The 24,372-nt window shown below is 46.8% G+C and overlaps 1 protein-coding gene across 2 annotated transcripts in view; it reads left to right on the top strand.

Annotated features, from left to right (window-relative positions):
* Positions 1–3,006: 3,006 nt before the first annotated feature.
* PHTF1 (putative homeodomain transcription factor 1) overlaps positions 3,007–24,372 on the top strand; it is a 45,361-nt gene continuing 23,995 nt past the window's right edge. For both annotated transcript variants that reach the window (XR_004536784.1, XM_033918276.1), the window contains exons 1-8: positions 3,007–3,437; positions 5,289–5,364; positions 10,668–10,724; positions 11,588–11,657; positions 14,478–14,636; positions 17,121–17,277; positions 19,662–19,763; positions 24,066–24,219. Coding sequence is in view for 1 of the 2 variants with exons in the window: in XM_033918276.1 (XP_033774167.1) it covers positions 5,320–5,364; positions 10,668–10,724; positions 11,588–11,657; positions 14,478–14,636; positions 17,121–17,277; positions 19,662–19,763; positions 24,066–24,219 (744 nt within the window). In the remaining variant the exon portion in view is untranslated. The remainder of the gene's footprint in view (positions 3,438–5,288; positions 5,365–10,667; positions 10,725–11,587; positions 11,658–14,477; positions 14,637–17,120; positions 17,278–19,661; positions 19,764–24,065; positions 24,220–24,372) is intronic.

The following is a 24,372-nucleotide window of genomic DNA, read 5'->3' as shown; positions in this document are numbered from 1 at the left end:
CCCAAAGGAAAGATTTATAAACTATAAAGAGTTTTACCTCATGCAAAATTATCATTTCTTTAATAAGACATTAACTATTTTTTCTGAGGCCCTCCAAGTACCTACAAATCCCAAATGTGGCCCTGCAAAGGTTTTGAGTTTGAAACCACTGCAATAAGGTGTAGTGTTCTACTCCCCACCTTTTTGATCATAATTTTCCCTGAGTCTTCTCCCCTGCCACCTTCATTTTGATTGACAAGCTGTTATTAACAGGTGCCTTCTAGGCAATTGTACCCCCCCCCCCCCCTGGACCTATTGAGAGGCGATTCCTGGATAGGAGTAGTCCCTCCTCAACTACCACCCCATCTGGGGCATCAGTTCAGTGAGCGCTGGGTAGGTCTAGATCAGGGTTTCTTAACTCATGGGCTATGTGGGCTGACCCCCACCTGCCCAGATACCTGCTATACTTAATTACAGCCCCACTGGTGCCGCAGCTACAGGAAGGGAAGGGACAGGCGCGTGTGCCGATTGCACGTTTCTGGCCCACAAGCCTTCCCCCCCCCCCAATGTCAAGTCTGATGTCGGAGAGAAGGTCCGGGCCAGCCAAGCAGCGGGGCTGTAATTAAATGTGGGGGAGGAGTAAGCGGAGACGGGTTGGCATGGGGACAGGCAGGTTTCCACGCGGCTTCAGGCGAGGGTGGGAGATAATTAAATTGAGTGGGTGGGTTGGCTTGGGAGGCAGGCAGGCTTTGGCGCAGCTTCAGGGGAGGAAGGGGGGCACGACCTTGGGACGTAGGAAGGAGGGAGGGAATAGAAAGAGACAATTGGGCCTGAGTGCAGAAATGAAAGAGAGAAAAATGAAAGAGGGTGCACAGTCAGAAGGAAGTGCAACCAGAGACTCATGAAATCACCAGACAACAAAGGTAGGAAAAATGATTTTATTTTCAATTTAGTGATCAAAATGTGTTAGTTCTGAGAATTTATATCTGCTGTCTATATTTTGCACTATATTTGTCTATTTTTCTATAGTTACTGAGGTGACATTGCATATTTTAGTCATCTGCCTTGCCATCTTTGAAAAACCCCTGAATATAAATAGTTAACATTTTCTCTTCATACAGTGTGCTTTGTGGTTTTTTAATTTTGTGGTTACCATTATGTATTAAGTTTATATTGTGTGTATCGGAACAGAGAGGGTAGTTTTTCTCAAGTAGTTTGATACATTGTAAACCATTAGGATGGTAAAATACAGGTGCCGTATATCAAATTGTAAATAAACATGAAAAAAATGGATGGAAGAAATTGCATTACAATTAGTATTATTATTATTATTATGTGGGGTGGAGTCAGGGGTAGAGTTTGGATGGGGGTACTCGGTTGGTATTTGTTAGGTTTAGGGCAGGGATCTCAAAGTCCCTTCTCGAGGGCCGCAATCCAGTTGGGTTTTCAGGATTTCCCCAATGAATATGCATTGAAAGCAGTGCATACACATAGATCTCATGCATATTCATTGGGGAAATCCTGAAAATCCGACTGGATTCTGGCCCTCGAGGACCGGAGTTGCCCACCTCTGGTCTAGAATTACCCTCCATATGTATAATGCAGGGATCTCAAAGTCCCTCCTCGAGGGCCACAATCCAGTCGGGTTTTCAGGATTTCCCAAATGAATATGCATGAGATCTATGTGCATGCATTACTTTCAGTGCATATTCATTAGGGAAATCCTGAAAACCCGACTGGATTGCGGCCCTGAAGGAGGGTCTTTGAGATCCCTGGTTTAGGGGGTACTTTGGCTTGAAAAGGTTGAGAAACACTGGTGTAGAGGAGAGGACAGGAATGGGTTTTGTAAACCTAGAGCTGGCACAGGCAAAAAAATATCAGCCGTGACCCTGTGTTCACAGCTACTGTTTGTGAATGGTGTTGGTACAGCAGGAGTGAAAGGGTATCACTAGTCTCCGTTCCACCCTAGGCCACCTAGAGCATTCTTCAAGTAGGGCTGGATCGACCTACAAGAGTCTGATTATGGGACTTTAGGTGGGAGGGGGTGGATGCTCTTTGTATTGTCATTTTTAACTTGCACCAGTTTCGGTGATTAAGTAAAAGTGCTGGCTGGTAGACTGCCTTTGGTATGCAAAAAGTTGTGCACCCCAATATTTATTTTATTGGGATTTATTAATTGCCTTTTTATGAAGATTCACCAAGCAGTTAAGAATACTACTCTTACTTCTGTAGCTCTACCAGACGTACGTAACGCTATACAGAGTCACAAGGAAGCCAGTCCTTGCTCCAAAGAGCTTGCAATCTCAGTAAACAATACATCAACTAGGAGTCAAGTACTGGAGTATTTTTTTTTTTTTCCTCTCTGTCCGGCAGGCTCACAATGTAACAACAGTGGTGTACTTAAGGCAATCTTGTGAGTTGAGTGAGTCACAAGGAGCAGGCTGGGATCCGCATGGCAACCACCTGGCCACATTCCCCCCCTCCCCCCAGCTATGTGTTCCTAATGCCCCTAAAGCAGGGGTGTCAAAGTCCGGCTGCAATCCAGTCAGGATTTACTCAATGAATATGCATGAGATCTAGTAGCATAGCATGAAAGCAGTGCATGCAAATGGATCTCATGCATATTCAGTGGGGAAATCCTGACAACCTGACTGGATTGTGGCCCTCAAGGAGGGACTTTGACATCCCTGCTCCAATGCCATGAGGTCGCTGCAGTTTTGCACTAGAGCAGGGGTATCAAAAGTCCCTCCTGGAGGGTCAGGTTTTCAGGATTTCCCCAATGAATATGCATGAGATCTATTAGCATACCATGAAAGCAGTGCATGCAAATAGATCTCCTGCATATTCATTGAGGAGGGACTTTGACACCCCTGCACTAGAGAATGACACGGGGCCAAATGTGTCCCTGTCCCCGTAAGAACCCATTCTTGTGAGCTCGGCCTTAACAGCACACGCCTTGCACACACATGATTTTAACGTGTTTTAGGCGTGTGCAGATGACGACAGAGCTGGCAGGAGGAGGGAAAGGGATGGGCAAATGAGTTCCCGCAGGGCCAGCTTTATCCCCGTGTAGATGACGGCAGAGAGAGAGACCCGAACGGTCCGTCCATAGCATGAAGCTCCATGTGGGGGTCTCGGCTTCGCTTCTTGTCCCTTTAACCAGCCGCCGCTCCGCCGGCACGTGGTGGATCGGGACCCGGAAGGAGGAAGCGAGGCAGGGCGGCGGCTCTCCGGTCCAGGGGGGTGGGGGAGGCGGATCGGGCCCAGGCACGAGCAGCACCGGCCGTGCCCCTCCCCCAGCTCGGGCCACATGCGGGGCTTCGGCCCGGTCCCGGGAGGGCGGCGCGCGAGCCGTTGCTGCCACCAACGTCGGGTCGGGCCGCGGCTATTTGCGTTCAAACGGACGGTTCCATCGGGCGCTCGGCAGCAGCAGCAGCAGCAGCCCCGCCCCCGCCCCGGTAAGTCCCCCCCCACCCACCCACCCTAGCGATGCCTCTCTCTTGGGGGGGATTTCTAAGTTCAGACCCCAAAAATGCCTCTCCTCCCCTCCCCCCAGCGACTGGAAAGGGCAGCTGCAGACTGGGGACTCTGCTTCTCTTTTGGGGGGGGGGGATTTCTAAGTTCAGACCCCGAAAATGCCTCTCCTCCCCTCCCCCCAGCGACTGGAAAGGGCAGCTGCAGACTGGGGACTCTGCTTCTCTTTTGGGGGGGGGGGATTTCTAAGTTCAGACCCCGAAAATGCCTCTCCTCCCCTCCCCCCAGCGACTGGAAAGGGCAGCTGCAGACTGGGGACCCTACCTCTCTCTTGGGGGGGGGGGGGAGATTTCTAAGTTCAGACCCCAAAAATATATCTCTCTCCCCTCCCCCCCCCCCCGAGCAACTGGGAAGCTCAGCTGCAGACTGGGAACCCTGCTTCTCTCTTGGGGGGGGGTCTAAGTTCGGACCCCAAAAATGCCTCCCCCAGTGTTTGGGAAGGTCAGCTGCAGACTTGGGACCCTGCCTCTCTCTTGGGGGGGGGAGATTTCTAAGTTCAGACCCCGAAAATGCCTCTCCTCCCCTCCCCCCAGCGACTGGAAAGGGCAGCTGCAGACTGGGGACCCTACCTCTCTCTTGGGGGGGGGGGAGATTTCTAAGTTCAGACCCCCAAAATGCCTCTCCTCCCCCCCCCAGCGACTGGAAAGGGCAGCTGCAGACTAGGGACCCTACCTCTCTCTTGGGAGGGGGAGATTTCTAAGTTCAGACCCCAAAAATATATCTCTCTCCCCTCCCCCCCAGCAACTGGGAAGCTCAGCTGCAGACTGGGAACCCTGCTTCTCTCTTGGGGGGGTCTAAGTTCGGACCCCAAAAATGCCTCCCCCAGTGTTTGGGAAGGTCAGCTGCAGACTTGGGACCCTGCCTCTCTCTTAGGGGGGGGGGAGATTTCTAAGTTCAAGCCCCAAAAATGCCTCTCCTCCCCCCCCCCCCAAGCGACTGGGAAGGGCAGCTGCAAACTTAACCCTTCAGGTGCTCCTCAGGCAGCCGCCTGGTTTGCCCCTTGTCACTAAATAAGGGGGGGCTCCACTTCTGGTGACAGGACAGCTGCCCCCTGCCACTGCCTCTTTGGATATTTACCCCAGATTATCTTAACAGAGAAATCGATCACCGGGGCAAATTGCAGGGGGCAGCATTTGCAGTCTCGAGCACCACCGATATAATTGTGGTGGAGCTCAACATTTTAACCACCTTGTTAGAAGTAAGAGTTGAATGATGGAGCTTCAATGGCAGAGACAGTTTGGAGCAGTGGTTCCCAACCCCAGCCAGTCAGGATAGCCCTAATGAATATGCATGAAAGAGATTTGGGAATGCAGATCTGCCCCATGCATATTCATTAGGGCTGACCTGAAAAGCCGACTGGCCTAGTGGGTTCTCCAGAAAGGGTTGGGGAACCACTGGTTTAGAGCACGATGGGGAGGATATGGAGTGATGAGTAGGGAAGGGAGATTGGACTGCAGCTGGGATGGATCTGACATATCTCAAGTACACAGGGGTCTGTTGGGTGGTCTTTTTGCCCATATGTTAAATTAGGATAGTAATGTATATTCCTGCATATTATCCTCCCCCCCAAAAAAAAAAAAAAAATAATGCTACATTTAATTAGGAAACTTGGGGAGTGGTTCTTTCAGTTTCTTTTTCTTCCCGCAAGGAGTGGTAAGTTGGCATTCTCCCCCCCCCCCCCTCTGTTGAATTCCTCACAGCTTGTGGCAGAGCAGTAGAGAGAGAGAAAAGGTTGGCTGACAAGAACACACCAATGTTTGTTTTCTTCTCCTTAGTGAAATGACTTGCCGGTGATCGAGAAACCAAATGGCCTTAAAGGACAAAGATGCCATATCTTGGTACCAGAAGAAGGTGAGACTTGTGTGCTGGCCAGCAGTGATGCAACCCCCCCCCCCCCCACCCCAGCAGATACTATACCTATAACACTAGATGCAGTGCTGAGGGAAAGGTTTGATCAGTGAACCCGGTGAAGCGATTGCCTCCACTGACACAGTGTGAGGAGTGGCCTAGTGGTACAGCTGCTGCCTTGGCACCCTGAGGCTATGGGATCAATTCCTAGTGCTGCTCCTTGTGACCCTGGGCAAGTGGCTTAATCCTACTTCAAATGCCAAAGCCCCATTCCCTTTTCCTTTCATCAAGCCCATTATCCTGTTTCCAACAGTGACCAACCCAGGTCCCAAGTACCTGGCAGAAACCCAAAGAGTAGCAACTTTCCAGAGCTGAGATTGTGATGTCATAATGCCTCATTCCACCAATGCCTAAGAGCCAACCTCATCAGTGATGTCACAATGGCTTGATTGTCCTATACTCACCTCACTTAAGAATTGCTATACTGGGACAGACTGAAGGTGTGGCTCACTGGTAGAGCTTCTGCCTCTGCACCCAGAGGTTGTGAGATCGAATCCCAGTGCTGTTCCTTGTGACCTTGGGCAAGTCGCTTAATCCTCCAGTGTCCCAGGTACAAAATAAGTACCTGTATACATGTAAACGTTCCCTTTACTGTAAATACTGATCTGACCCAGCGGCCTATGCTTGTAATTCTTTTTTTTTTTGTTTACAGGTAATATCAATTGAGCTCAGTGGGTTTTAGTGACTGAAAGAAATGGCCGCCAAAAAAAGGTTCTATTAGGCTCAGTGTCAATCCTGCAAACGTCTGTGCAGAGGAACTGGGTTTGGTTCCCAGCTCGGGTGTCTCCTCCCTGTGTCATCCTGAGCTGGGGATGCTGTGCCAGTAACGTTCATAGCCCCTGGAGGAGGAGTTCCTAGTAATCACACTGGTGGCTGGATTTACTCCAAAATGGGGCCTTGCCAACAAAATGCCTTTTTTTTTTTTTTTTTTTTACAGTTAACGTGCAATAATCCAAAAATCCCAGCGCTGAACCAGTCGCTTATTTCACTCATCAATCAGCACAAGACCTCGGTAGCGACTCTTTTCACCTGAAGAATGTCATTCTATGACTCGCTTGCATCGTCGGTCTCAGTTGTAAAGAGTATCTTATTTTATTCACAAAAAAAAAATGTAGAAATCGCTTAGCGGTCAGCGGTGCCCGGGGCGGTGGTGCCCTTCCCTGTGCCCCCCTGCCGCATGCGCACCCCCTTCCCTTTCCCCGTATCTTTTTAACTTCTCTGGCGTGAGCAGCTTGCTCACGTCGGTGTTGGCTTGCCCTTTGACGTCACTTCCTTGGCGCAGGTCCCGGAAGTGACATCAGAGAGCGACAGTGCCGACACAGGCAGCAACCTCGCGCCGGGGAAGTAAGAAAGGTGTAGGGGAAGGCAAGGGGCACGCATGCGGTAAGGAGTGGGTGGGGGGGGCGGAGTGGAGGAGGGGAACTGCGCCCTTAGCAAAGCGGCGCCCTGGACGGACCATCCCCCTCCCTCTTACTAGCCTCCGTCTCCCCCCTTACTGGCGGGCTCTCGGACTTTGTTGATATGGAGTGGCATTCTTCATGTCAAATGAGTTGCTACCGTGAAAAAAGTAATTGGTTCAGTGTTGGGATTTTTGCATGTTATATTTGAGCCCCTGCCAGTGATCCTTCGTAATTGGATTTTTCTACAGCTAATGTCATTGGTGAGGCCCCATTTGGAGTTTTAGAGCAGTGGTCTCAAACTCAAACCTTTTGCAGGGCCACATTTTGGATTTGTAGGTTCCATGAGGGCCTCAGAAAAAATAGTTAATGTCTTATTAAAGAAATGACAGCTTTGCATGAGGTAAAACTCTTTATAGTTTATAATTCTTTCCTTTTGGCTTTGTCTTAATAATATTGTCATTTGTAGCTAAAGAGACATATGATCAAGAAACTGTTTTATTTTACTTTTGTAATTATGATAAACACACCGAGGGCCTCAAAATAGTACCTGGCGGGCCGCATGTGGCCCCCAGACCGTGAGTTTGAGACCACTGTTTTAGAGGCATCTCACTAAGGACGTCAAAATAGAGAGCGACACGGAAGTCGACAGCAAAGATACGGGGCTTGTGCCAAAAGATGTACGGGAAGGAACTTGAAGGCCTCAATATATGTCAACCCTAGCGAAAAAGAGGAATAGTGGTATATGATACAGGTGATTAAATACTTAAAACAGTGGTTCTTAACCTGGGTTCGACCGAACCCCAGGGGTTCGGTGAGTCAGTCTCGCGGGTTCGGCGGAGGTCAAAACACACCTCCGACTCTTATAGCGCTTCGGTCACGTTCAATCATCTATCAGTTATTCAGTGATTTTGATCAAGACTGATCGTGTACTCGGTTTCTTGATCTATCAATCTGTAACTAACGCCTTATATACATCAATCAATTCCTGATCAAAATTTGTGATTTAACTGATAGATGATTGAACGTGACCGAAGCGCTTATGATTCGTGATGATACGCCCCGCTTGTCCATAATTGGCTGCAGGTGATCACGCAACATCGCTTGGCCTATCTGTGCTGCGGGGGATTTGATGCGCACAGTAGTCGAATTGTAACTGTTGTGATGGTACGTCGTGTGATACCTATCTTAATATTTTAATCCCTTACTAACTATGTCGAGCAAAATACGAAAGTGGTCGGACGAATATGTACAATATGGATTCACATGTATAACGGAACGTGATGGGAGTCAGCGTCCTAATTGCATGATTTGCAATGCCAGGTTGAGTAATTCTAGTCTAGCTCCGGCAAAACTAAGGGAATAAAGAAGGGTTCGGTGAACACGCATATGAAACTGGTGGGGTTCAGTACCTCCAACAAGGTTAAGAACCACTGACTTAAAAGGTATTAATTTGCTAACTAATCTTTTTCAGAGGCAGGGAAGTGGTAGAGCTACAGGTTGTGAGTTGAGGTCGTACCGTGGGTGACTCAGGAAATACTTTTCCACAGAAAGGGTGGTGGATGTCTGGAGGTTATGAAGACAAAAATGGTGATGGATTTCAAGAACACAGGAACAGTAAACAGAAAGAGGATGGCATCCGATTGAAGCAGAACTTAAAACCACCTAATCTCTGAAGTGAACTTTGACGGCAGCTGCAGCAGTTGAAAAGTGAGGCCAGTGCTGGTCAGACTTCTACAGTTTGGGCCCCATAAATGGCAACTCCAGTAGTCAGGAAATAGGACTGGTGCCGAGCAGACTTCTAGGGTTTTTGCCCCAAAATTGTCAGGGAGAGACAGAGATTAACGAAGTGGATTCTGCAGAGTGCCAGATTCAACTCTAGCTAACTTGTTGGGCAGACTGGATCGGCCTTGCAAGTCTTTATTTGCCGACATATATTGTTAAAACGCATGCGGATGGTGAAGAATTGCAGGCGGGAGACTGGGCGTCCAAATGGCAGATGAAATTTAACGTGGACAAATGCAAAGTGATGCACATTGGGAAGAAAAGCCTGAATCACAGATTCTGGATGCTAGGGTCCACCTTGGGGATTAGCGCCCAAGAAAAGGATCTAGGTATCATCGTAGACAATACGATGAAACCTTCCGCTCAATGTGTGGCGGCGGCCAAAAAGCAAACAGGATCCTAGGAATTATTAAAAAAGGGATGGTTAACAAGATGAAGAAACATAGAAACATAGAAGATGATGGCAGAAAAGGGCTACAGCTCATCAAGTCTGCCCACTCTGCTTACCCACCCCCTGTCTATGCCCTAATGACCCAATTTTCTTCTCTTGAATGTCATAATGCCCCTGTATCGCTCCGTGGTGCGACCTCATCTGGAGTATTGCGTTCAATTCTGGTCTCCTTATCTCAAGAAAGATATAGTGGCGCTAGAAAAGGTTCAAAGAAGAGCGACCAAGATTGGAACTCCTCTCGTATGAGGAAAGACTAAAATGGTTAGGGCTCTTCAGCTTGAAAAAGAAACGGCTGAGGGGAGATAGGATTGAAGTCTATAAAATCCTGAGTGAAGTAAAAGGGGTACAAGTGGATCGATTTTTCACTCCGTTAAAAATGACAAAGACTAGGGGACACTCGATGAAGTTACAGGGAAATACTTTTAAAACCAATAGGAAGAAATATTTTTTTCACTCAGAGACTAGTTAAGCTCTGGAACGCATTACCAAAGGTTGTGGTAAGAGTGGATAGCGTAGATGGTTTTAAGAAAGGTTTGGACAAGTTCCTGGAGGAAAAGTCCATAGTCTGTTATTGAGAAAGACATAGGGGAAGCCACTGCTTGCCCTGTATCGGTAGCATGGAATATTGTTACTCCTTTGGTTTGGGCCAGGTGCTAGTAACCTGGATTGGCCACCATGAGAACGGGCTACTGGGCGATTCTTATGTTCTTTTGACTTTTACTGTGTCACTATGATTTGCTGGGATCTGGGATCGTAAGTATATGGAGGGTGGCTGGTTAGTTGTGAATGATAGCTTATGGTGGCAGATCCCAGCTCTGATTTTCATTGAACTGGAAGCCATGGGAAAATGAAGAAATGGCCAGGTAACTACTGACCTAGGTTATCGGTAGAATATAAAAAGCAATCAATAGTTTCCAGGAACATTTATTAAACTCCAGTGAAGGGTCTTACTGTGCTGGTGATTCACATCCTGTGTGAACGTTTCGTTCCTTGTCAGAGAATAGATTTTCTAGAGCAGTGGTTCCCAACTCTGTCCTGGAGGACCACCAGGCCAGTCATGTTTTCAGGTAAGCACTAATGAATATGCATGGAGCAGATTTGCATGCCTGTCACTTCCATTATATGCAGATCTCTCTCATGCATATTCATTAGGGCTATCCTGAAAACTCGACTGGCCTGGTGGTCCCCCAGGACAGGGTTGGGAACCACTGTTCTAGAGAGCTTGTGTTAGCCATGGAGGGGACCAGGGCAGAAATTAGAGAGAGGGCCTCCAAACCTCCTTCAGCTTAGGTCTCCTTTTGGCATAGAGGCCCAGGGTGATTGCTCTAGCTGTCACCCTGTCACACAAGTCCTGATTTTCTAAGGCAGGGGTGGGCAACTCCGGTCCTCGAGGGCCAGAATCCAGTCAGGTTTTCAGGATTTCCCCAATAAATATGCATGAGATCTATTTGCATGCACTGCTTTCAATGCATATTCATTGGGGAAATCCTGAAAACCCGACTGGATTCCGGCCCTCAAGGAACGGAGTTGCCCACCCCTGTTCTAAGCTAGTAAAAAAAAAAAAATCTGTAATTTACCCAGGCTTGTAATTTACTTTCATGTTTTTGTTTCAGATCGGGGCTTATGACCAACAGATGTGGGAAAAGTCAATTGAACAGACTGCAATCAAGGTACAATTTTATGGGTTTTTTTTTGGGGGGTGAGGGGAGAAGGGTGTGTGTAGGGTTACCAGACATCTGGATATCCCCAGACATGTTCTCCTTTTAAGCAAAGTCCTCCCTTCCTCCGACGTCAGCGCTGACATCAGGAAGACTTCCGGTCGGCTGTGTGCGGCAGGGCAGGTAGGAAGAAGGCAATGGCGAACGAAAGAGGGGGGAGGGGGCGGTCCGCCCCGAAGAATGTGCACAGCCGGTCAGGTCCCCCGATCGACCGACAACAGGCCTGGCCGACAAACCTCCCTGCCCTGTAGCCGTGAATCTAAATTACCTCTTACAGCAGCTTCAATACTCCAGCCAGATCACGCGGGGGGGGGGACTTTGCGAGCGGGGTTGGGGGGGGAACGTATCAAAGCGAGTTTCCATTATTTCCTATGGGGAAACTCGCTTTGATAAACGAGCATTTTGGATTACGAGCATGTTCCTGGAACGGATTATACTCGTAATCCAAGGTACCACTGTATATGTATTTTTCTGATACACTTGTAATATGAAAAAATGAATAGAGAAATTAAAAAAAAAAAAAAGAATTTTAATGGACACATGGAAAACCTTACGATTTGTCAGTAATTTAACAACCATTCCTATTAGTAAATCAACAAATCAAACCTATTGGTTTTAAAAGTAAACACCAAGCCAGTCTTCTGTCATTGGGAGGGGAAGTCAGTTCACGGCCAGTGTTGAGCCATTTCCACTTCATAAAGAGCTTGTTCAACCGCCTCCCATTCCCAGTCCCTGCCTCCCTTGCACCCTGTGTGGCTTTGCAAGGAAGAGAAAAATATTGATATGTACTCGTATATTTGTTTTTGTTCTCGTAGGGCTTTAAAAGCAAACCGAAAAGGACGGGTCACATAAAATCAGACCTTATAGACGTGGACCTAGTCAGAGGTAAGTACGAGAACTTTGCAGAGAGGCTGGTTCCCGAGCAGGGATTTCGTCAGAGACTAGCCTTCCTTCTAAGGCAGGGGATGTCAAAGTCCCTCCTCGAGGGCCGCAATCCAGTCGGGTTTTCAGGATTTCCCCAATGAATATGTTATGAGATCTATGTGCACGCACTGCTTTCAATGCATATTTGTTAGGGAAATCCTGAAAACCCGACTGGATTGCGGCCCTCAAGGAGGGACTTTGAGACCCCTGTTCTAAGGGATGCTGTAAAGCAGGGGTAGGGGACTCCGGTCCCCGAGAGCCATATTCCGGTCGGGTTTTCAGGATTTCCTCAATGAATATGCATTGAAAGCAGTGCATGTAAATAGATATCATGCATATTCATTGGGGAAATCCTGAAAACCCGACTGGAATATGGCTCTCGAGGACTGGAGTTCCCTACCCCTGCTGTAGAGAGAAGAAGGTGGAAATAAAGGTGAGAGAGCCATGTGGGTGTATCCTTGGGTTCTTGGTGGACTCCGGGGCTCGTACTGGTGCCAGAGATTCCATCAAAAGCCTTGAACATCTAGCCCTGTTTAAAGCAGGGGCTTTGCATGTGTTTGTGGTACCTTTAAATTAACAAACAAGCATGGCATGAACATTGAATTGGCTTTCTTTCTTAACCCTTTATAGACGTATTGTGTTTTGATTGCCGCCACCATCGGAGGGGAATAAAGTTGATCATAAAGGGGCCATTTCACATAATGTTAAAATGTGCCTAAGAAACCTTAAATGGCTTCCCAGAAGTTCACGTACACAAACTTACACCTGCTGCAAAGATGATGTCAGTGTGCACATGTAAATTGTCAGTGATGTAGTTAAGGAGGTGGGGTGGCAGCACCCCTCCACCACAGCCAAGTATGCGCCCGCCCCGTCCCTTTTTAATTTTGGCGCCAGCAGCCACTAGCTTGCTGTCCGTGTCTGCTTCGGCACGCTCTGATGTCACTTCCGGGATCGGCGCCGAAGCTGAAGCAGGCAGCAAGTCGGTGGCTACTTTGTGCCAAAGTTAGAAAGTTACGGGGAGAAGGGGAGTGCGTGCACGGCAGGGGGGGCGGGGAAGAGGGGGGGGAGGGGCTCCTCCGCTCTGGGCGCCACTATCCCTCTCTACGCCGCTGTACACAGTGATGAGAAAAAGTTTCCCCCCCAGTAAAAGAAGAAAGAGCAGTTTCCCTATGAGCAAAACCATGCAAAAAGGAAGCAGGGAAGACTAAAACTACCTCAAAGAGGAAGCCTGGTTCGAAAAGAAGAAGGAAGAGGCTTCTTCACAGAGCAGAGGCACAAAGATTTTATTCTCTATCCAACAGGTAAAATAAAAAAGCCCAGGCATAACAACAGATACTCTTTTGCTGTACAGTATACCCCCTGCAAATTCGCAGTTCATGAATCGCAGACTCCGTCTTTCACGGTACAGTGCTCCCCTGCGAATTCGCAGTCGGCGGTTTGCGGTCCCGGTCATTCGCGGTAGTTTCCGACCACGAATGACCAGGCAGGAGAGGGCAGCTAGAGAGGCAGAAGAGGACAGCCGGAGCGCCAGCGACTGAAGGAAATCACTCGCTGTATGCTCCGACCGTCTCTTCCTGTGCTAAAGTCAAAGCAGCTCCTGCGTGTCAAAGCAGCTCCTGATTGGTGAGGCCCGACTTTAGTACAGGAAGAGACGGTCGGAGCATACAGCGAGTGATTTCCTTCACTCTTTGGCGCTCCGGCCGCCCTCTCCTGCCTCTCCAGCTGCCCTCTCCTGTATCCCCTGCCTAAAAAACGTATTCGCGGTGTTTCAAAATTCGCGGGTGCTTCTGGAACAGAGCCTCCGGGAATTTCGGGGGAGTGCTGTATATCCACATCCAAGAATTGGCACTTAGCACAGATCATCCCTGATCAACTTCAGAACAGATACTCCATCGATACTTAACAAGTCTGCTCTTCCAAGGCTTTTCACCCTTCCAGAGTCCACAAGTGCTCCCGCCTCAAACTCTACGTGACATAATCCCACCAATCTACTTGTGTCTAACGCAACTGTATTGTACTTCAAAGTGCTCTACTGTAATTCTAATGACAGCTCAATGTTCGCCTCTGTTGAATGATTACGACATCTCCTGTCTTTGGTAATTATCTTTGTATTTCATTGTTGTAAGTCCTAAACATAATATTAACTTCTTGACGTGTAAGTTGCCTTGAACCTAGATAGGCAGAGAGCGACCCAGAAATTGAAGAGTAGATTAGATTAGAATGACCCCTTAAGTGCTTCTGGCAAATGTATTTAATGATCACTTAGATTTGTCTGACATGATGGGGACTGTCAGAAATCTGTCTCGCATAAAAAGCGCTAGTGGAAAACTCTGGCAAGGGGGATTTTCTGTTTAGCTCCCACTTTTCTCAGTAGTTCATGGCGAGCTACATTCGGGGACGGTAGGCATATTTTTCTGTCCCTGGAGGGCTTACAATAGGGCCATGGAGGGTGAAGTGACTTGCCCAAGATCACAGACAACAGCGGTGGGATTTGAACCCTGGGCCATTCCTGGTTCTTAGCCCTGCTGCTCTAATCGCTGGTCTGTCCCTCCACGGCAGGCAAGATGAAAGGAAATGGTTAAATCGGGAGCATCTTGAGCCAGTATAACACCCCGTGTGATGCGCCCTCACCCTGCACACGGTACCATGGTCACCACATGGGAGACAATGGATGGGGAACAATTTTTTTTTTTTTTTTTTTGCACCCTGCTTGCACAGTTTTAGGGACAGCCCTAAACTAAACAATAGCAACTTGGGATCTTATTTTTTTTTCCCTTTCAGGGTCAACATTTGCCAAAGCGAAGCCTGAAAGCCCTTGGACATCGTTAACCAGGAAGGGACTTGTGCGGGTCATATTCTTTCCTTTCTTTAGCAAGTGGTGGATACAGGTCACCTCGCCTTACGTTTTTGCCTGGCTGCTGCTTCTGTACCTCTTGCAAAGTAAGTCTCCAGGGCATGAGACTCTTCATAGCTGGAAACATGCCAAGCAGGGGCATGCTCAGGGCCAACCAATGGTAGGGGCTGGTTGCTGCCCTCTTATCTCCTTCTCCACTGTCTTCTTTGCTCGACTGACTGCCCACACTGTTTGTTTGATACCATTCCCTGCCTCCAGAATCTCAACATGGCTGCCCACAGGAGTTTAAACAAGAAAATGCCCCAATATTCCACAATCCAAAATGGAAATGCCAAACAAAAAAGGCAGAAGGCTGCATCCCACCACATGTCAGTCACTCAATGAAGTGGAGATTGTTTTGATTTCAGATTTTATTATATTTTAATAAACGTTATGTCAAGATCATTGGATTCCACAGTCTTCTGCCTTTTTTGTTTTGGACTGCCCACAGGAAGTGACATCACAGGAGGCAGGCCGGCAGAAGAAAGGCTTTGATGGAGCTGGCTGCATACAGCCTGTTCACATTGCTGCCTTTGCTGATTCTCTGCTGGGATTCTGGAGGACCACTAGGGGGTTGGGGGGGGAGGAAGGAATAGAAGGAGATGCTAGACCTGCAATGGGGGAAGGGAGAACAACAGAGAGAGACATAAGACCCTCATGGGGGGAAGGGGGAAGAGAGAAGCTCCCAGACAATGAAGGGTGGGGGATGAGGGATTGACACTGTACCAATAGAAAGAGGGATGCCAGATCTTTGATGGCGGGGAGGGGGGGGGAGGGGAGGGGTGTTTCAGGTGCCAGAGGAAGAGATGCTGGTCCTACAGTGGGGAATAGAGATAAAGGGTGACAGCAGAAGAATGGTTCTGAGGCAGGGGATTCAGGGAGAGAGGGGAGCAGCTGGATATGGGGAGGGAGAGGGACAAAGAGATGGGATGCTGGGCAGGAACACAGAAGGGCAATGCTGGACAGAAGACTTCAGAAAGAGTTAAAAAAAAAACGCAACAGAAGAGCAACACTAGGACCAAAACAATGCTCAAACAACAAAGGTAGAAAAATGTGTCTCTTTCTGAATTTATTAATTATAATTTGTCAGCCTTTGGAAATGTTCATCTTTGAAATCTTATATATGAGTCTCTGTTTCTGTTGCTGCATTAGGTTTTCTATATAGGGTATGGAATGTCTTTTTTTATTTTTTAGGACCTGTTTTACTGGAGTTCCGAAGGGGTTTCCCCTTCTCTACACTCCTCCCCCTCAGCTGCTCCTATTGGTTTTGAAAGTATTTCCCTGTGACTTCATCGAGTGTCCCCTAGTCTTTGTCATTTTTGACGGAGTGAAAAATCGACCCACTTGTACCCGTTCTACTCCACTCAGGATTTCGTAGACTTCAATCCTATCTCCCCTCGGCCGTCTCTTTTCCAAGCTGAAGAGCCCTAACGCCAAGTTCTTTTGGGTTTTTTTTCCTTCTCATATGGTGTTTCTGCCTGTATTTTGTTTTAGGATTTTTATTTCAATACCACTTAATTGACTCGTGACGTGCGCCCTTAGTACCTCATTGTGAGATGTCACGGCGTGTTTGGAATGTTCATGACGCCTGAGAACCTCTCGCCCGCCCTTCCTTGGCATTTCTCATTTTTGCAGCAGTCTCTTTTTTCATTGATCCACGTCCTAGGGTTGGGGGTTGGCATTTACTAATGTTTAGCAGGCGTAATCTGTCCCATGGGCCTTAGGGTCGGGCTCTGTGGCAGCGTGCGAAGCACTAGTAAATGGCCCCCCCCAGTAACGTAATAAGGGAGGAGGGGTAGTGGTCTGCCTCGGGTGCCATGTTGGTGGGGGCGCTGCCACCCTTTCTTCCTCCTCGCCTCTTCCCATTTACTCGCCAAGCGCATGCCCCCCTTCCCTTCCTCGTTCCTCTAGTTGTTCACTGCCGCGAGCAACAATTTGACGCGGCCGCGTTGTCTCTCCTGCTGACGTCGCTTCCGGGTGCCGCACGTCGGAAGTGATGTCGGAGGGAGAGCCGACGGGGTCGCGAGGCGCACGTTGAAGTTCTTGTTGCTCACGACGGCGAACAGCTAGAGGAACGGGGAAAAGGAAGGGGGGAATCGGGGGAAGGAGCGGAGGGGCGCCTATCACCCTCGCTACGCCACTCTGGACCCCCTTAATGTTTCAGAAGCAGGATATTCAGTAGCTGTGGATTGTAATGTATTCAGTTGGTACCTTCCTACCCCCACGGAGGCAAAGCAATGAACACATGGGAATAGGTGAAAAAGCAGCTGTGGCTTCTTCAGTTGTAACCTCCCCAATCCTGAAATGTCCTTTCTGAATTAGATTGTAAGCTCTTCGGAGCAGAGACTGTCTATTGTATGTTAAAATGTACAGCGCTACGTACGCCTTTCAGCGCTATAGAAATAATAAATAGTCGTAGTAGTAGTGAATAATCAGAAAAGACTACCTGGTCTGGCGTGCCTTCTGTTTGTGACCCCGTGGTGCGTCTTTTCTCTCTCTCTCTCTCCTCCTGCCCCCTCCATGTTTTGCAGTCACGGCAATCGTGTTATATTTCATGGTACCGGTGGCCAGCCTGAGCGAGGTGGCGGGGCCGATGTGTCTTATGCTTCTGCTGGGAACGGTTCACTGTCAAATCGTGTCTACCCAAACCAACAAACCCCCAGGAAAAAACGGAGGGAAAAGGAGGAGGTGAGACAGTTTGCTTTTCTGGTTTGGGCTCTTTAGTCCCCCTTGATCTTCACTCCTAGTCCTCGAGGGACGCCGGCGGGTCATGTTTTCAGGGTAGCTCTAACAAGTATGCATAATCTAGTTTCTCTGTTGTATGCAAATCTTCTCATGCATATTCATTAGGGGCATCCAGAATACCTGACCTAGGGTTACCCGCCCACCAAGCCCGCCTTGTTCCACCCATATGCCCCCGTACGCCCCACCCCCTGCTGCCTGCTCTTGTCGGGCAGGAGGGCATCCGACACGATTTCAAAGAAGCTTTTTTTGTTTTGTTTAAATCTTTATTAATTTTCCAAAGTTAACAAAAATGCAGTACAGTATCTACACAAACAACATTGTTCATATATGCATTTATAATCAATCAAAATCCCCACAGCAAGATAAGACCCCCCCCCCCAACACAACCAATACCTTGCAAGAGAATAAAACTATGACATAAATATCCCTCCCCACCCTCCCTCCCAAAGAAGCTTTTCAAAATTCGGACAAAGTGGCAGGTTTTGAAAAGCCGTCCGGCTCCCCCAGACATGTTCTCGAAAAGGAGGACATATCCGGAGGAATCCTGACCTCTGACCTCTGGTGGTGCTCCAGGACTGGGCGTGAAGACCCTTCCCTTACAGTTGTGAAATTTAACACATTTGCTGGGAGGAGAGGCATAGAGGGGTCATTCTATGACTGAACAAACCTTTGATTAGTACACACAAGTTTCCCCATGTGGGTAGGGTTAAATGCATTAAAACTTGATCTAACGCTAAATACAAAAAAGATCAAAGCAGTTTACAATAAAAATGATATTGATAGGAACACTCCATCCTTTAAATAGGAAAGACCTAACCATTTGCATCCTAGAACCCCCCCTCTAGAGCTTCCCTCCTCCCTCTCATTAAAACATCAAGAATCTCATTATCTCCTTCAATTATTTCAAATCAAGATGACATCTAAGCAGTTTACATAAAATCAAATTAAAATTGAGTTTCAGAGGAGTACAAAAGAGGAAGCCAAAATTTAAAATATAAGGGAACGAGGATAAGCCACAGCAGAGAGGTGGGGGGGGGGGGGGAGTAGACAAGACACTAATATCTCTGTAACCATATAGAGCAAATCTGTGATACCTAATCACGGAACAGCTAGGCCAAAAGTCCTGGTGACTTTCCAAAATAAAAGCATAGGCCTAATTGATTACGGGGAATTTGTGTGCTTACACCATGCACACATTTCTGGAATATTTTAGGAGCATATTTTCAAAAGCCCCACCCCAGAGTCAACACCCCTGACAGTGTGGATAACATGGGGAATGATCTGGTGAAGCTTGAAGAATGGTCCTGAATCTGGCAGCTAAGATTTAATGCTAAAAAGTGCAAGACTGGCTTTTACTGTTGACACTGAGCTGGATCTTTAATATTTATATACCACTTACAACCTAAGTGGTTTACATTAAGATACTCAAGCATTTTTCCCTATCTGTCCCCGTGGGCTCACACTCTATCTAATGTACCTGGGCCAATGGGGGGATTAAGTGACTTGCTAAGGCTCACAAGAAGTGTGGGTTTGAACCCACAACCTCAGGGTGCTGAGGCTGTAGCTTTAACCACTGCACCACTCTAGAAATCAAAATGTAGTCAAAGTGAGCCAAGTGTAGGACAATCAAGCCATTGTGACATCACTGAGGAGGTTGGCTCTTATTGGTGAAATGAGGCATTATGACGTCACAATACCAGCTCTGGTTATCAAAGGCTGACACTGTTTATTTATTCCATTTTCCATACCGTTCTCCCAGGGGAGCTCAGAATGGGTTGGGCTCACAATCTAGCTAATGCAGTGTTTCTCAACTCAGTCCTGGAGTCCCCCCCCTTGCCAGTCAGGTTTTCAGGAGATCCACAATGAATATGCATGAAAGAAATTTGCATATAATGGAGGCAGTGTATGCAAATCAAGTTTACGCATATTCATTGTGGATTGGAAACCTGACTGGCAAGGTGGGTACTCCAGGACCGAGTTGAGAAACACCGATCTAATGTACCTGGGCAATGGGGGGATTGAGTGACTTGCCCAGGGTCACAGGGAGCAGCACAGGGTTTGAACCCACAACCTCAGGGTGCTGAGGCTGTAGCTCTAACCACTGTACCACACACTCCCCAATACTGGTGTAAGTTGAAGGAGGTCTGCAAATAGGGTATATTTCTATATATGGGATGGAGTTAGGTTTTGTACGTATCTTGGGTGTCCCATGGCTGGGCCTGTTTTGGAAACTTCAAACTGATGTTGCATGGTGCAATCTAGCATGCTGGTTCCTTTGTGGTACTGAATTTCAGTGAAGGCTTTCTGGTTTTCCCTTTTTTATTCAGGAAATTGCGCAGATCCACCAGCAGCGATGCAACAGCGGCATGCAGTAAAGAAAAGCCGTTGTCATTCTCTAGCAGCCTTTTCCAGGTTTTGTTTTACCTCAGGTGGGATGTCTTGGTACTATTCTGTCACATCAAAACATTCTCATTATGACGAATAATAATTGATAGTTGTTATTTATTGGTATATGGGTGGGAGGGGTGGGTTTCTTATATAGTTATTTATTTGGAATAATACAAATAAGAATATCTGATTTTAAGGCCAAATGGGATAGACACGTGGGATCTATTCACAGAGAAAGGTAGTGGAGGGTCATTGGGATGGGCAGACTAGATGGGCCGTGGCCCTTATCTGCCGTCTATTTCTATGTTTCTATGTTTCTAATGTCAAGTGATGAATTAAGGTATTTCTGAATGACTGTTGTACGCTTGTTGTAATTTTTGAAAATGAATAAAGATTTTTTTTAAAAAAACAAAAAAAACATTCTCACCAAATGTAGTGCAGTCAATAGAATCTTCACCCAGACCAGCAAACACAAACCAATCTTAGCATGCGCGAGTTAATTTAAATGCAAAAAAGGAGGAAAAAGCCTAAGAAAATGTGGTACAGGCTAGGATGACTGAGATGACACCGGTAGATATACCGTATTTTCACGCATATTACGCGCGCGTTATACACGATTTTTACAAACCGTGCATAACCTTGCGCATTATAGGCGTGAGCGCGTTTTACGTTTTTTTTACATAGTTCCCTTCCCCCCCCGACGTCCGATTCACCCCGCAGGACTGCTCACACCCCATCCTGACGTCCGATTCACACCCCCCCCGCAGGACCGCTCGCACCCTCACAGCCTCCCCCCCCCCCATCATGGAGAAGCTCCTACCATTCTCCTGCTGCTTCCTCTGCCGGCGGTCCCGGGCCTTCTGTGAGCCCTGCTCTGAAATGCTTCCGGCGGTCCTGGCCCTTCTGTGAGCCCTGCGTCTGCGCTGCTTCCTCTTCCGGCGGTCCCGCCCTTTCTCTGATGTCAGAAAAAGGGCGGGACCGCCGGAAGAGGAAGCAGCGCAGACGCAGGGCTCACAGAAGGGCCAGGACCGCTGGAAGAGGAAGCATTTCAGAGCAGGGCTCATAGAAGGCCCGGGACCGCCGGCAGAGGAAGCAGCAGGAGAACGGTAGGAGCTTCTCCTTGATGGGGGGAGGTGGGGAGGCTGTGGGGGTGCGAGCGGTCCTGTGGGGTGAATCGGACGTCGGGGGGGGGCATCAGGCTTTCAGGGTGGGGACAGGACTTCAAGGGGGAGAGGAGAGTTGGGGCGGGCGAAAGCAGAGTCGGGGTGGCCAGAGAGTCGGGGCGGGCGAAAGGAGAGTCGGGCGGCGACGGGAGAGTCGGGGCGGCATGCGCGGTATACGGGTGTGCGCGGTATATAAAAATTTCTTTACATAAATTACAGTTTTCCGCGTGCTATACCCGTGTGCGCGTTTTACACGGGTGCGCGGTATATGAGTGAAAATACGGTACTTAAAAAATATTTAGTAGACATTTTGGATTTTTCTTCTAAGAATATACCTCCTTTAAATAAGGTTTACTATTTACCTTATTCCTCAAAAAAAAGAGACACCGGTCCCTTCCTCTCACGAAACGGAGAATCGTGTCCAGATTAAAAGAAAGCGAGACTTAATTCAGGATTTGCCAGCTATTCTTGAAGACTCATTGACGGAGATCGCAGAGAGATTTACACTTTTAGGGCTCCTTTTACAAAGGTGCGCTAGCGGTTTAAAGCGTGCTAAACCGCCGGACGCACTAGCCGCTACCGCCTCCTCTTGAGCTATCTAACTTCTGTAATCTAACTGGGGTCCAAAATGCTCTATGTAAAAGGAAAAAAACCAAGTTTGTCTCATAGATGCGGACACTGTACATCCCATTCTCCAAGACCAAATTTGTGGCCATTGAGACGCAGTAATTTGATGCTTGATCTCAATGCTCCAAATGTCCCTAAGTCCAGTTTTAGGCTTTTTATTTACAGATCTGTTTATCAATTTATACCACTGTGTGGCCTGGTGTCCTAAGAAGTCCGCCTTATGACACAGTGAATTCCACCCAAAACTGTAATTTTTTTTTTTAATATTTTTTATTTTTTTTAAATTCTTACATCAAGTGAAATACATGTAATACATTCAATTATGAAAAAACACTTGAAATTATTATTAAATGTTCTTACAATGTGAATTAAATAAACCCTTTATCAGAATTTTATATCATATTAATATTACAATAGTTTTCCCTCCCTACCCCTTCTATATGTTCTATACATGTGTTATTATATCTGATCAGTAGAATAATTTGTCAATGGTCCCCATATTTTATTAAATTTTTTAATATAACCTTGTTGTAATGCCAATACTTTTTCCATTTTATATATATGACAAATTGAATTCCACCAAAAAGTGTAATTCAATTTAGTGTAATCCTTCCAGTTCTGAGTAATTTGCTGTATGGCGACCCCTGTTAAAATTAATAAAAGTTTATTATTGTTAGCTTCAAAACTGTAATTTAATCTATTCCAGTTTTTCCAATTAAATGTAACCTGCTGAATTGCAACTCCTGTCATAATAAGTAATAATTTATTATTATTTGCAGAAATTTGACTTTTCTTCCTCATTGACATTCCAAATAAAATAGTATCCTAGGATAAAGCCACAGGATTTTCTAACAAGCAATTTATTTGGCCCCAAATCGATCTCCAAAAAGCCAAATAATAGTAAAATAACAGTAAATAACAGTAAATAACAGTAAATAATAGTAAATAACAGTAGAATAATAAATGATCTAAAGTCCCTACTTCGAGATGACAATGGCAACATTTATTTGACTTAGAGCTATCTAACTTTTGCAAACGAACCGGGGTCCAGAAAGCTCGGTGCAACAGAAAAAAACAAGTTTGTCTCATAGATGTCGACATTGTACAACTCATCCTCCGAGACCAAATTCGTGGCCATTGAGACGCAGTAATTTGATGCTCGATCTCAATGCTCCAAATGTCCCTAAGACCAGTTTTTGGTCAATTTAAATTCTGACAACTTTAAAGAGTTTCCGCCGAGTAACATCCCTGGGTTTTCCTTATTTTGAACACACGTGAAAAACCGACATAAGAGTGAATAAATGCCAAAAATTCAAAACTTAGGCCGGCTTTTTAATCAAGCTGTGCTAGAGGTTTTTAGCATGGGCCGGCGCGGTAAATGCTCCGACTCTCAAAGAATTCCTGAGTGTCAGAGCACTTAACTCGCCGGCCTGCGCTAAAAACCTCTTAACGCAGCCACTTTAAGAGCTTAGAAAGTTTGCGATAGCCCAAACCTCGCGAGTGCCTTCCCGCCCGACGCAGGGTGCGCGGTCCCTCGGTTTTTTTCGTTTTCGCGGAGCTAAGTGAACCCACTAAACATAGAAACATAGAGTATGACGGCAGAAAAGGGCCGGCGGCCCAACACGTCTGCCCACTCAAGAACCCTCCCTCAGCAAATTTGCCTCTCCCGTGAGTCCGTCTTTTAAGCAAGACTCTGTAGCCACCCCACGTGTTTGTCCCAACGTCTCTTGAAGTCGAGCACGTTACTGGCCTCGACCACCTGGCTTGGAAGACCGTTCCGCCGATCAATCACCCTTTCGGTGAAGAAGTATTTCCTGGTGTCCCCATGAAATCTTCCCCCTTTAAGTTTTAGCGGATGCCCTCTTGTCGCCGTGGGACCCTTAAGAAAAATCATTTCCTCCTCCACTTCAATTTGGCCCGTGATGACCCCCTTTCTCTGCGCTCCTCAAGAGAATATAGGCGCAGTCTGGTCAGACGTTCCTCATAAGGGAGATCCCTAAGTCCCGAGACCATCCTAGTGGCCATTCTCTGGATCGACTCCAGTCTCTTCACATCTCTTCACATGCGGCCTCCAGACCTGGACACAGTATCATCCCATTGATGCCCTAAAAGGCATTTTTCTTTTTTTTTTTTTTTTTCCATTATTTTTTATTTTCAAATTTTACATAAAGTGTACAAAATATTAAAATACAATTGATAAATACATAGTATCACTTTTATATCTAATACATTATATATCTAAATTTGATTTTCCCCCTCTCCCTCCCCCCACCCTTTTATTACTTTAATATAATATTTTTAATTTTCAAATTTTACATAAAATGTACAAAATATTAAATTACAATTGATAAATACACAATATCATTTTTATATCTAATACATCATATTCTAAATATATTTATATCCCCTCTCCCTCCCCCCCACCCTTTTATTATTATAAAAAAGGCATTTTTCTATCTTGTGTATAATAAAAATGGGCCAAAGTGGGTCATAGTGAGGGGTGAGATACAGCAGGAAAGGCTTTTATTGTTTATTTTTTTTGTTTTACAACAGGCCAGGTAAGGTAAAAATCAAGGACAGAACTGACATTAGGAAGAATTATCTTGGTACAGGGGATGCAAGCATCTATGAGCGTAATCCCAGGATTAAGGATTGGTTCCAGCGTTCGGTAAAGAGAAACCCTAGCTCAGATGGGCAAAGGAATGCGGTAAGGTTACAGCCACCGTGTGCAGAGAATGTATTCCTGATAAGCATCTAATATTTATGATGGAAATGCTTCTTCTTAAAGCTCAGCTCTTTAGGGAGAGCGTTCGTCTTTCTGCATTTCTGACGGCTTTTCCTGCTCAGAGGCCTTTTCTGC

The sequence above is a fragment of the Geotrypetes seraphini genome, chromosome 13, assembly GCF_902459505.1.
Source record: "Geotrypetes seraphini chromosome 13, aGeoSer1.1, whole genome shotgun sequence".
Taxonomy (NCBI): domain Eukaryota; kingdom Metazoa; phylum Chordata; class Amphibia; order Gymnophiona; family Dermophiidae; genus Geotrypetes; species Geotrypetes seraphini.
This window is presented reverse-complemented; position numbering and strand designations above follow the sequence as displayed.